Below are 13,196 nucleotides of genomic sequence, written 5' to 3'. Positions count from 1 at the left end.
GCGAGGTGATCCGCGAAAATCGATTTAGGGTTTTTCGTCCATACACTTTGAGCATTGTCCTTTACCATATTTCGTTTAGAATCAAGCGCACGGATACTTGTACCTATTTGTATTGTGTTGGAAGTGTAATGGCCGACTTTAGTTTAGGGCTGCCATGCCACAGGTCACTTAATATTTTCTCGGGCAATGCGTCCAGTTACAACTCGACTTGTGCTGTTTATACTCTTAGTTGTGATCCGAGAATTCGGAGGGAAAAGTGGTGAGTCTGTCTGTGTGTAAGTTGAACTACTCAGAAGAATATTTTGTCTCCAAAAGTTGGATTATTTATTCAGCCTTAGAAAAAATATTTCTTAGTTAAAAATTAAAACTATTATTTTTCTTTATTTTTAATTTGTGGTTATTTTATTTCAGTTTACATATATTTACTGTTTACCCTGATTATTTTCCAATTTAAGTTAATTCTACCGTCAATATAGTCTGCGCGTCACAACTCGTTTAAGTGGCAGCCCTCCTATATAAAACCATGATACTTAAAATGTTGTTTGTTTTGATGAAATGTCACTTAACTAATGAGATGCGATTAATCTTGAAAATTTTATAACTGTGGATGATTTCACTCAAAATTTTGAAAATAAAGGGAGTAGGTATGTAATTCTTGCCTTACATCGTATCTGGTACATTTTAGACCTTTAAAGTGATGGATTCAAAGCTGAGTTTAATAAATAATAAGGACAACCAGCCAGTTAAATGAGTCGTATAAAAAAAACTCTACTAAAAAGAGATAAATTAGCATATGAGGAACTCTAGAGTCACCCATACCGATTGCAGATTGCTCCCGGATTGCAGTACCGACGCCGGCCGCTATCGAGGCGCCAATAAAAACGATTTTGGTCATCAACACCAAACGGTACGCTGGTACTTTAAATAAATAAAAATGTACAAGTAAATAAACATGACATTCAGCTGGGCAAATCTCTCCGCAGCTAAACCGGAGGGAGTTACCCGTTCATTTGACTTGTCGAGCCGCGTAACCGAACTTTATAGAGAAATCTTAGTCTAGGTGTGGTCCAGTCCTTCTTGTCGACTTACCATTGTGACGTCATCGATCTTTGAAATACTTCTGACAAATATATTGACGCTCACTACCGCTGGTCCATCTAAGTACCAAGCAAAATATACGGTTGGTGAACAGTAGTAGACAAGTTAGTACGAGTAGGTCCTAGCCTAGAGAGCAGCTCCTCCCCACCCGGCGACCCGTGGGTGCCGGACGATCCAGGGACGATCACAAACAATTCATCAAGGAACCCAAATGTGACAGTGAATCAAACATAAACGACTAAAGAGAAAATAATGCGCGCCTTAACTCAACAAAAGCAATTCAATTGACTTGTTTATAGAATTTGTGTTAGTGTACTTTTATAAAGTAGACCCAGTATAATAGACAGTCAAACTAAAAGTCCAAAAAATATTAACGAGGGGGAGAAGATGTTATCTACACTCACTTTTAATACGTGATTTTATTTAGAAACTTTGGATTGAATGTAAATGTTTTGAACGTTTTATTACACGACTAATTTTTCACATTCAGCTTACAAGCGACTATGAAATACGTGTGTATTATTACATTTATTTTATTGCAGCATTACATTGTTAACATGCTTTATTTAAAATCTTATTTTTCAACAATATTTTAACCTACTAACAAAAAATAGTTATAACATTAAAGTGAGTGTAATTCGATAGCAGATTTTTCACTAATTTACTAGAAAATGGCAGTCGTTTTTAACTTGTCACAAAAATAAAGATGGAGGATCTTGAGTACCAATTAATATTGCATTTTTCATTATTATTTAATGGGCATTGGCGCTTTAGTTATTTTTACAGCATTTTTTAGTTGCGAGAGAAGTTATAACCCAAACGGATAAAATTATCTTAGAAAATTGCCCTTTTCTAAATTCCTCTAAAAAGTACTTCTCTAAATTGCTTTACAATGACCTGAATTTTAGGCACAAAAGTTTTAGTAATACTTTGAAGAAAATGGTATGAAAAATGGAGTAAGTAATTTGAAAGTAACTATGAGTTTCATGGCGTGATCAAGATTGGGGGTGTAAAACTACTGATTCATGGTACAAGCAAGTTTCTTAAGTAGTCTGGAACGCGGCCAGCGGAAATTAGAACGTTGTTCCCCAAATGAGAATTTATGCCTCCGCGGGACATGGCATGGTTTAGTATAAATTGGTAATATTGCTTCTCAAGACGAAAAAGAACTTATTGTCATCCCGGCCATGTCCTAAAAGGACTACTTAAATAATTTTGTCGTCTCTGAAATGATGGGCCATTGTGTATCAGTGATACGGTCACCTGTCATCATGCGTTTCATTTTTGAACTTTATATCAAAGTGTTTGTAAGTTTTACTTGTAGTCACAAGTCCACCCCATTAACGGTTATATCGAGTAAATTTGTTCCTGACACTGTCGCGTGTCAGTCTATATGTATGTCATGATCGGAGGCAGTATTACGATCAAAAGATAACGTGATTGCAGTCATGTTTATATTAGAGACCCCTTCTTATCCATAAGTCAATATATTATGATTATTATAACTTAAATCTGGACTATAATGGGTCTGAAGGTATAATGGGTTCCAATCTCAAAACATATCAGTCACGACAAAAAAAAGTTAGTTCTGTAAGACCTGAGAGCTGCGAGTGCTCTTTCGATTATTTAAAACGAAATTACTTCTTGGTTCAGAGTTTATTTTCCGTTAAAATTTTTCATTAAAATTGCTTGCGTACATTTTTTTTAATTATGTACATGTGTACGTTAACGGAACTAGCTACGGAACCGTTTCGACCACTTAGTGCAACACGAGCTTAACATTTCAAGAGTTTTTTTTCGTTCGCGTGTTGCAGGGTCCATATCGATTTTTTAATTGCTCCCAACTACTTTGCAGTCAGTTTGATAGTCAATATTGACACGGCATTTAAACTTTTGCAGCACCTATGTTACATCCAACGATGACATGGGCCGTTGATTATAGGTATTCTATGACACAATGAGTCAATGACATGCCATGAAGGGGGTTACAACAAGTTTATAAAAGGCAAACTGTGTAGCTGTCGTGGTCAGATCGTAGAATTGATCATTTCATGATGTGTTCGTTATGAAATGATCATATTTCATGAAATAGCCAACTTTAGTTGACCATATCGTTGAAACGTCAACGTTTAATGATATTTCAATCAACGTTTGACCATATCATTAATGTAGGCGATGTCCATGCTATGTGGTGTAATAGAAATTGGTTAATTTCTTAGGTTCAAAATTATGTACCTTTTTCAATATGGAAAATTGTACAATTACATTGATTCATCGAATTCGATATCAATCAAGATTTAAATATAATCGACACCAGCGCCACTACCTGTGGATAATGTTACTAATTTTACGATATGATTGCCAACGTTTGGCCATATCACAAAGTAATCATGCATTTAGTTGCTCATATGTTAAACGTTTTCTGTTCATTGATTTGGCCAAACTACATATGTCATGAAAAGATCGAGCACATCATGAAATGATCAATTCTAATATCGGGCCACGACATAGCTAACAAGACCCCTAGACACCCCAATCTACGTAGGTATAGATCGCACACTCCGACCCCACTAAACTACTTACAAAAGGTCATTTTGACATGCTGATTGGAAAAATAGAAAGTTGGAACATCCGCTGGTCATACTACATAGTTCAGCCAACAATAGACATCAATACAGCTGAGTTAGACATTTTCTTACAATAAATTATTTTGCAATTGTACCATTTGGACCATAACAGTTAAAGATAATAGTTCTGCTCTTGTGTTATTTATTCGTAACACGCCCGCACTCGAACTAACAGAATAAACAGGCTAATAAATGGGGTAACACGGGAACTCGATGTGCCAGGGTCTACCGAGACAAAAAGTGACTTGCAACACCCCACTGCCAATGTACCACGCACTACCCTGTCTACCCTACCTCGCGAAACTTTCAAGACATCAACTACTTACAGTTCATTTCCCAACCTAAGTGATACATAACAAATCATCCAAATAATACAGAGTGAAAAAAAACACTGATATCATCTTGAAAGTCTCGAGCACACTGTCAAGCCACGGCAAATTAAGTAAAATGAATAACAAACATTTCTTCGGTAGCTCTCACCACATTCTCTCATTGACAATAACATATTCGAAATTATTTAAAATCAGAACACATGTTTCTGTTTCTATATGGTCGTCAATTGTCAGAATTCCAGTAAGAGCACAATCTCACTCAATTCTCGAACGCGGGCGGTCGACAATCGAGTGAGTTCCCGAGGTAGCCCCCGCAAATCTAGACTGATGGGAGGTTGACCAGCCCACTACTAACCATCTTTATGTCGCTTATGGTGGTAATACTCCGGACAAACAGGTTTATAGATACTATGGCGGGACCATCTGTTGGAACATTCATACAACCGACTCAGCAATATGTAGTTATATAGCATTATCTGTGATACATAAATAAATCACTAACATTTATCTTATAATCGCCGCATAAGCGCTATTTATGCGTGATAAATTAGTCATTTGATGCTGAAATAAAATTACTTAAAACAAAATGGCCAAGCAGTGTAAAAAAATGGCCAAGTGCTTGTTTTATTTAAAGCTTATATTCAGTTATCACTATTGTATTATAATATAATTCCAGCTAATAATGACAAGGGCCATTGTTGTACAGAACTTGTACAGAATTAATTAATGTTGATGATATACCGGGGGCGTCTGAGTTCTCGCACGATGAAGGACACAGACTGGGACGGGGGGATAAGTGATGATGTCTAAGTGTACCTAGACTGATATCACGAACGTAACACTAGAAATCTTATGCAGTGATATATTATGTCTTATTCTATTTTTTTTGTATTTTTACCGGAATGACTACGACATAATTCTACACAGGATAAAACCCTAAAGAAAAATGATGATGGATTTTATTTTATATTTACAAATAACCTATCAATAAGAAATCTATATTTTGGAAGTTTCATACATTGTAACTTTGATATTGATTAATATTTATTTTTAAAATATTCAACGCTGTACTTAAAAAGACTCTTATATCTTAACGAAATGCTGTTAAAATCTTTCAATATTTTTCCGACATTTCCTAAGCGCTCGTCAAAAAGAATGCAATTTCAACATGGCGGCCAATTACTTGCTGCCCTCGTGTCAGTCGTTCCATGAAATTACCGCGGCTCCTACAGTCTAGACTATCCAACGACCACTAGGCTCATTAGCCTAGAATATAGTTGACTCAACATAAAAGACTGTTCCTAGAACATAATTTGTAAGACAAAGTTCTTACAACTCCCTATTAGTTGTGTTTTTAAAGATTTCAAATTGAATTAATGTATTTTGATCGTTAAAATATTAACGCTCAATCAAAAATAACTTAAAAATAAAACATTCCTAAGTAATTTAAAAGGTAAGTAATGTCTAAATAGCACCTATAAGTGAAGTTTTTTATTATAAAGTTGACAATAACAAAAAAAAAGAAAAATCTAAAGGAACAATAAAATCCACGTTATTCCACGCTCTCGGCGTGTTTGTAATTTTCTCTTCACGATAATGGATGTTTACACAAAAACCTAAACGACGCGACATGTACTTTTATTTTACCAAATTGTGTGGAATGGGGAAAAAGAGTTATTGATGATTTACGAAGCGTTTATTGCGATAAACTGGTTTTGACGTGATCGCCACAAGAAATTATACGATTTTAGACTTCCTACGCCATAACTGAAATAAATATTTCTAAATATAACAAAATATATATTAAATAATTATTTTCAAACTTGGCTCGTACGTAACCGTGCGCGTAAATGAATTTTTTTTACATAAATATAAAGAAAATAGCGATATAATTTTATAGCCTAGCCCATATGAACTTAAATACTTAAATCATTTTTAAACGAAGAAGTATTATAAACTTGTAGTATACGTGGCAACTATTTGCGTATATTATGGTAAATAGGTACTGTGTAGTATTTATAATATATATTATACATAACATAAACAGCCTATTTCCCACTGCTGGGCACAGGCTCTCCCCTCAATCACCCGGGGGATGGTACAAAATTATACATAAGTACATAATAATATTATACAGCTTATTGTAATATTCGTCCTAAAAATGAGAAATAAGTAATTAATATTACGAGTATACACCGTGACCGACTCACGGTGAAAATAGGTAAAGAAGTAGTACTGTTTTATTAAAAATACAATCAACTGGTTGCTAGTTTGCCAGGGTAGAGATGATATTATGATAGTCATATAAAGCAATATGCTACTTATATACGTTTCCTTAAAAATCTTCATTGAAAAACTAAAAATAGTTACACCTAATAATCAGAAGTTTAAAAAAAATGTTTGTAGGTTCCTAATATGACGTCGTTACCACACGATGAGTCCGAAATTACTTAGTGTCATATAAAATAGTATGCGCTCTTTTTGGATAGGTGGACGAGCAGGGAAATTAAAAAATAAAAGCCCGTCATAAATCCTAGAGTCACTGTAGACTAGTATGAATCGAAATAAAAAGGAAAATATCTATACAAGTAATGTATAACAATCTGGCGTTACTCTGCAAAAATCCTACTTGTTTTTAAACGGAAACTACTAATTCGAACAGAAGAAATAAATTAATAAATTCTTATTTTAAAAAATCTTCATAAAAAACTAGTGCTTCAAATTCCGAGAGCACTCAATACTTGACTAGCCATAACGGAAATAATGGCTCCGATTCCTGCAGACACATTCCAATTTTAATTTAAATTACACTCGTCATTTTCTTATCCGCCGAAAAGGAAAGGGACGGATAATTGACAACTGTTAATTTTAAGATAAATGAATAACTCGGGCGAATAAAATAGGCACCTCGCTAATATGCTCATTTCACGTGTGCTGTCAACGTTTTCTGCCTAAAAGTGACGTGTTTTCCGTAAACATGCCTGTCCCTTTCTTTTTCAGCGGATTAGAAAGTTACAGGTATAACTTAAAATAATATTAGACGGTGTGTACAAATCAGCATCATTGTCGGAAAGCGGAGCGGGTAACGGGTAACTATACATTGTCTGAGGGCACGGGAGTGCTTCATACCAAGTCGAGTTAAATCTTTTCCTACTACTTGTTTACAATTATTTTTTTACTATAAACAACTAAGCAAGTACCTATTATCGATTCTGTATCTTAAGGCATTTAGTACGAATCAGACATGTGGTCTTGCGTTTGCGCAACTTCTTATCGATTTCATACGGCATAAACTTCTAGTAAAACAACAAATAGCGAGCAAGAACTGTCGCCCTGTACAATATCACAAATAATTTCTGATGGCCTGTTTTCATCTTACGAATTGGACCAACAACCCCAATATAAATCAAGTTATATATATGTGTGTATATACCTATACAAAGCCCTGCGATTAAACTATATATCTTACATGCCCCGCCCAACATCCGCTCCCGCGACTAGAGAACCCAGGAAATTAAAAATATGATTGATAAGTATACATACCAGTCCCATTTATCCCGGAAGGTCTTATCCTGGCGTCGTAGCGTCCAGGGCCCAGGATCTGGTCCAGAATCTGCTTCTCCTTCTCGCGGAAATTGATCTTTGCATTCAGGCATCTGTCAACCAGAGAATTTATTTAAATAATAATAATAATAGGGGCCGAGGGCCATACGCGCTGGAGGAGCATCTGTGAACAATACACATTCTTATACTGTTACCATAGCATAAGGAATAATAGTAGTATTATTCCTTTCTATACGCAACTTTCCGCTCCCCACATCAATGTGTAGTTTGTGTGAGGCCGGGTTTCCACTGACGCGGAGAAAACCGGAGATGTGCGGATTTGACCAATCACAGCGTTCGAGAGAGCGAAAAACGAAGATGCTTTGTCACTCTCTCCCTCACGGTTATTGGTCGATTCCTGCACAACTCCGCTCATCTCCGCACAGCTCCGCGTCAATGGAAATGCAGCCTAAAACCATTGTTATGCATGAAGTGTCCGGGGTGTGCTGTTACCGCTGTTACTCTATAAATACGCGATCTTACAATTATTACGAGTATATGACCCTATGATCTGTACGATACGTATTGTTATTTAAATAGTTAAATAAACAAACTAATAATAAATAATTTACTATAGTACTACAGCCCAAACTCATTAAGATTGCGTGGTCTTATAACAGAGAACCGTTAGCCATCTTCCAATTCTATCTTCGCACCTTGCATATCATGTGGTACTAGAGTGCTTGCCAAAGCAAATCCAACGAGCCCAAACTCGATAAGGTTATGTGGTTTTACAACAGAGTTCATTTGGCCAAAAGCCGGAAGGTGGCCACCTTCCGGCTCCATGTTCAGACAAATCAATAGAGCCCAAACACAGTGGGATTATCTTGTTTAATTAAAACACATAACAACAGGTTCTTATCGCGTTTAAAGCAGGGATATGAGACTCCCGATATATCGACACCGTTGCAAGTGCCATGACCACGGGATGAGTGATGATAATAACCGCGAATTATCGGGAGTCTCATATCCCTGCTTTAAACGCGGTAAGAACCCGTTATTATGTGTTTTAATTATGATAATAACCGCGTAAACTTATCTTGTTTAGTTTAGGGTGGCATCCGAATTTTCCAAATTAACAAAACAAGAACGACCTTCTCTGTTCTGTGATAGTGATTAAATAATTGGATCGATAACTAGGTTTAAGATAAATTATGAAATTATGTTTACTTACTAAATAAAGACAGATCTAAAACTAAAGAAAAACATTTTCTTTTTACTATTTATGAACTTATTTATGAATTTAATTTAATCAAGAAAAACGAATGATACGTTCGACAATTTAATACGTTTTTCTATGACGTCACTGTGTGTTTTTTACATTAAATTTTATGTTTTAACATTAAATTTAATGTAGTAAAGTAAAAGATAACTGATTTGACTAGTTGGAAACTAGCCTATTTCATACAGAAGTGACAATTATGACGCGTAGGAACGATTTGGAAGAAACCTGATTTATTACTTTCAAAGTTTCAACTTTAATTGCGAGTAAAAGTTGAAAGCAGTGCAGGAAAACAGCAAGAGTAATTATACTTTATAAATCCGCGCGTTGATAATCTAAGTTGTATCCAAGTTACAGTTACACATTAGCAGTTACAAACATCATTAAAGTCTTAACACGTGTCAGTTTCAGACGACACTCACATCCTCAAGTTTTATACAGAACAAATAATAACCCTTTGAACTAGACCTAGATAATTAGCTAACCCGCTCTGGAGGTGGGCGAAAGCAAACCGAGAAAGTACATTGCTAACATACCGGCAGGGTGAAAACTACGCAGGCTGAGTTCTTTGAGTACTTTTGATTACGTGAGAGGGTAATTTTCTGTTTGACGTTTGCCCGTGGTTTATATTAGTGTGAAATATGGTGGAGAAAGTTCCAGGTCACCGGATAAAATACATTCCCAGTATTACCACTGCAGAGGTCTTAGCCAAGTTGCAAACGATTACGAAAACCGGCAGAGCAATCGATTCAATTTGATTGCTGTGTGATCACAATTTATAAAATACATCATTTCATCTTATGTTAAAAATAATGCCCAACGGACATCCGTGATGGGGGTTAAGATGACCACATCGAAGCAATTCATCTAAAAAATCAATATTGCTATTTGACATTTGTTTGCATTGCGCAATTACTTTTATATGCGCGTGAAATTGCAATATTGCTTTCTTAGATGAATTGCTTCGATGTGGCCATTTTAACCTTATAAGGGTTCCGTTTATACTTTTGAAGTTCCTGATAAGTACAGGAATATTGTCGGCAAGAGAAAATCCCATAAATATAAGATGTAGCCAGATCTTACGCTTGAAAGAGAAGATTTGCCAATTAGTGGCTCAACACATGCAACATAATGTAAAACATGCTCTGCCTGCTACATTAAGTATTTTACCTGAACTTTTTGTTTTATCTAAGAAAAATGCTTCAAATAATACATTTTCAGATATATTTGCGGTCACAACCGCGTTTCTGCCGTCTTCAAACACTCACAAAGTCAATATAAGTTTCGCATGTCACAGGGTTATATTTGGAATATCATATTCCCGTCTTGATATTATTCCCCACTTTTTTCTGTAGCCTAAATTGATGTCCTACTGCTGGGCAAAGGCCTCCCCCTTCTTTTTCCAACCCTGCCTATCTTGAGCATCGTTCTGCCAGGTATTCCGGAAGGCGTCTAGCTCATTCCTCCACCGTCGTCGTGATCTGCCTCGACGTCGACGACCTTGACCACTGGCCTTATTCGAGTGCAAAGCGTTTTTAGGACCTCATGGTGCCGGTTACGGATCTCTGGCATTTGGAACACTAGGTGGAATATTGTTTGCAGCACCTAGATGAGAATTGCTCGCAAATAAAGACAAAAAAAATTGACTTCTTGTGCGCGGTTGGGTCAGTGACCCATCAGGTATCAGGGACCAAAAGGCTTTACGATTCGGCCAATATGGTCAAAATGAGCCCTGCGCATTGTCCTCTTGCAGGACTTGGCGGCGGTATTCAGGGCTTTCTTCAAAGCCCACGTGTTAGAAGCTTTGCAGGTACGAGCATCAGCCCACACCCGGTATGAATTGTTTTACAGATTCTGAACTAGCATATGAAAAATGGGATAAAGTATGCCATTACCTAACAGCCTCCGTGGTCTAGTGGTTAGAGCGTTAGGCTCACGATCTGGAGTTCCGGGTTCGATTCCCGATGGGGACATTATCGAAATCACTATTTGAGACTGTCCTTTGTTTGGCAAGGACTTTTCAGGCTTGAATCACCTGATTGTCCGAAAAAGTAAGATGATTCCGTGCTTCGGAGGGCACGTTAAGCCGTTGGTCCCGGCTATTAGCCGTAAAAACACCTCCACCAACCCACATTGGAGCAGCGTGGTGGAGTATGCTCCATACCTCCTCCGGTTGATTGAGGAGAGGCCTGTGTCCAGCAGTGGGACATATATAGGCCGTTTATGTATGTATGCCATTGCCTAACACCCGATATGGCATCCGCGGAGCTCGTCGATTTTGCTTATTTCTTTTTTGGTAAACAAATTTTAAAAAAGGTAATATCTCCAATTGTAACTGTGACATTAACAAGTCTTGACGCTGACTGGTGCTCAGAATGCGTGGCATATTATGACAGAGCGCGACAGTAATTTGGCAGTGCGTGTCAGGAACCACGAGTACTCGTAAATGTCATCCAGTATTCTAATTCGAGTACTCTAGCATTGATGTAGAAGTATATATTGTTTTATTTTAATACCGTATTGTCACCACTGTTATTGTAGCTAATAAGTACTTATTTTGGGAAGGCAATGGTGCTAATTCCTGTAAATACCATCTAATTTTATTTTAAGTTGTATCTCTCATTTTCTTATCCGCCGAAAAGGAAAGGGACGGGTAATCGACAAGCATAAAATTTATGGAACACACGTCAATTTTAAACACAAATCTATACCAACCATCTAAAAATTTTACATCAGTCAATAACCCGACACAGTTAAGTAGACAGCACGTCAAACGGATTGCATACCAGCGACGTACCTTTTTGATTCGCCCGGGTTATTCATTCATTTACTCATTCTTCCTAAAATTAAGAGCTGTGAATCATCCGTCCCTTTCCTTTTCGACGGATATGAAAATGACAGATATAACTTAAAATAAAATTAGGCGGTGTCTGCAGGGTCATCGGGGCCACTGTCCTCCAAAATACAGGTTCGCCTAGTTTGGGAGACAGGGTTTCAACGAGAACTGTAACTGAGCTATTCAATAAACATTATTATTATTATAATATATTACTAGATGTGGTAGCTTTGTTTTCAATATTTTAAATCACAGCGTATTATTGTTATTTGAGACATTGATGCAAAATACATTTTATAGGTTAATTATTTGCTTTAGTTTTGAATATGTACATTACTGTTTTCAATATAACAGAAACGACATGTATCGTACACAGCTTGGCATCGCATGACTGTGAAATATGGTTAACACGCTCGTCCCGGCTTAGCGCTGCCGAGTCCCGCCCGAGTCAGATGTAAGTACTTTCTTTTTCGTGCTGTCAGGTTAAGGCTTGATATAATAAATAGCTGAAAGCGTCGTATATAAGTATTGCTCTCTTTTTAACAGAAAAGTAAAGAAGAAGAGAAGAGAAGGTTTAATACGATCTACTCTGAACCGGCGTGCGTGTATGAAGCGATTGATGAATGTGGAGGAAGCAAGAGGAGTGTGTCAGGATCGAAGCAAATGGAATTTTATAGTCTCTGCTTACCTCGGTGGGAAATAGGCGTGAGTTTATGTATGTATGTGTATGTATGTAAACAGAAAAGTGTAGGAGCAATCGTATTTATGGCCACAAGGTTGTCAATGGTGTAAACAAGTATAAGGTCGTGCTTTTCCTTACATTGTAAGTATCACAGTAGGATTACGGATATTGAGGACGACATCTCTATTGTAAGGCGACAGGCGTGTTCGTACAAAAGAGAAAGCGCTTAAAGCGTTTGTGGGCGGTATTAGTAACTCTAGATTTATAATTAATCCACATTTTGCTTTCAATGTCAGTGCCAGAGTGGTCCAACGTAAAACCGGGTTCGGTTCAGATAGGTGGCGCCGCGACGTATCGTGGTTTGTGTTGTTACCATGACTGCGTCCACGCTGTAACTTATTAGCATTATAGCATAGTGCTTAACACTGCTGTCAAAATAGTTTTCTTTCTTTCACATTTTTTTTTATTTATTTTTATCATTAAAAGGATGGTTTTCCGAGATACATCCCCAGTCTATATAGACGATAAGTAAATTAGCTAGCACAATACGTAGAAAGCAATTTGTTAATAAATATATATGATGATGTATCTTTCTGTCTTTGTGTATTTTGTTGTTTTTTTTTTATTCTGTCTAGAGCTCAAATACAACAGCGATCAGTGGCACTGATACAGGTCGGATGCGGTAAACGATACGTGTGGACCTGGCTTAACGTATCAAGACACACCACATTTGTTATACTTCTTAATTGATGTGTTTCAGTAATCCTATTTCATACTCTTTTTATAGGGCCGATTT

At 36.9% G+C, this 13,196-nt stretch overlaps 1 protein-coding gene across 6 annotated transcripts in view; it reads right to left on the bottom strand.

The window, feature by feature from the left end:
* The window catches only part of LOC126380342 (glutamate-gated chloride channel), a 39,916-nt gene that overhangs the window by 13,245 nt on the left and 13,475 nt on the right, over positions 1-13,196 (bottom strand). For 3 of the 6 annotated variants that reach the window (XM_050029704.1, XM_050029707.1, XM_050029706.1), the window contains exon 3: positions 7,601-7,713. In XM_050029704.1, coding sequence (XP_049885661.1) covers positions 7,601-7,713 — 113 coding nt within the window. Of the gene's footprint in view, positions 1-1,089; positions 1,158-7,600; positions 7,714-13,196 lie in introns of those variants that run through there. The other 3 variants (XM_050029705.1, XM_050029708.1, XM_050029709.1) reach the window with 2 other exon arrangements.

Source organism: Pectinophora gossypiella, chromosome Z (genome assembly GCF_024362695.1).
Source record: "Pectinophora gossypiella chromosome Z, ilPecGoss1.1, whole genome shotgun sequence".
In the NCBI taxonomy this organism is placed as follows: domain Eukaryota; kingdom Metazoa; phylum Arthropoda; class Insecta; order Lepidoptera; family Gelechiidae; genus Pectinophora; species Pectinophora gossypiella.
This window is presented reverse-complemented; position numbering and strand designations above follow the sequence as displayed.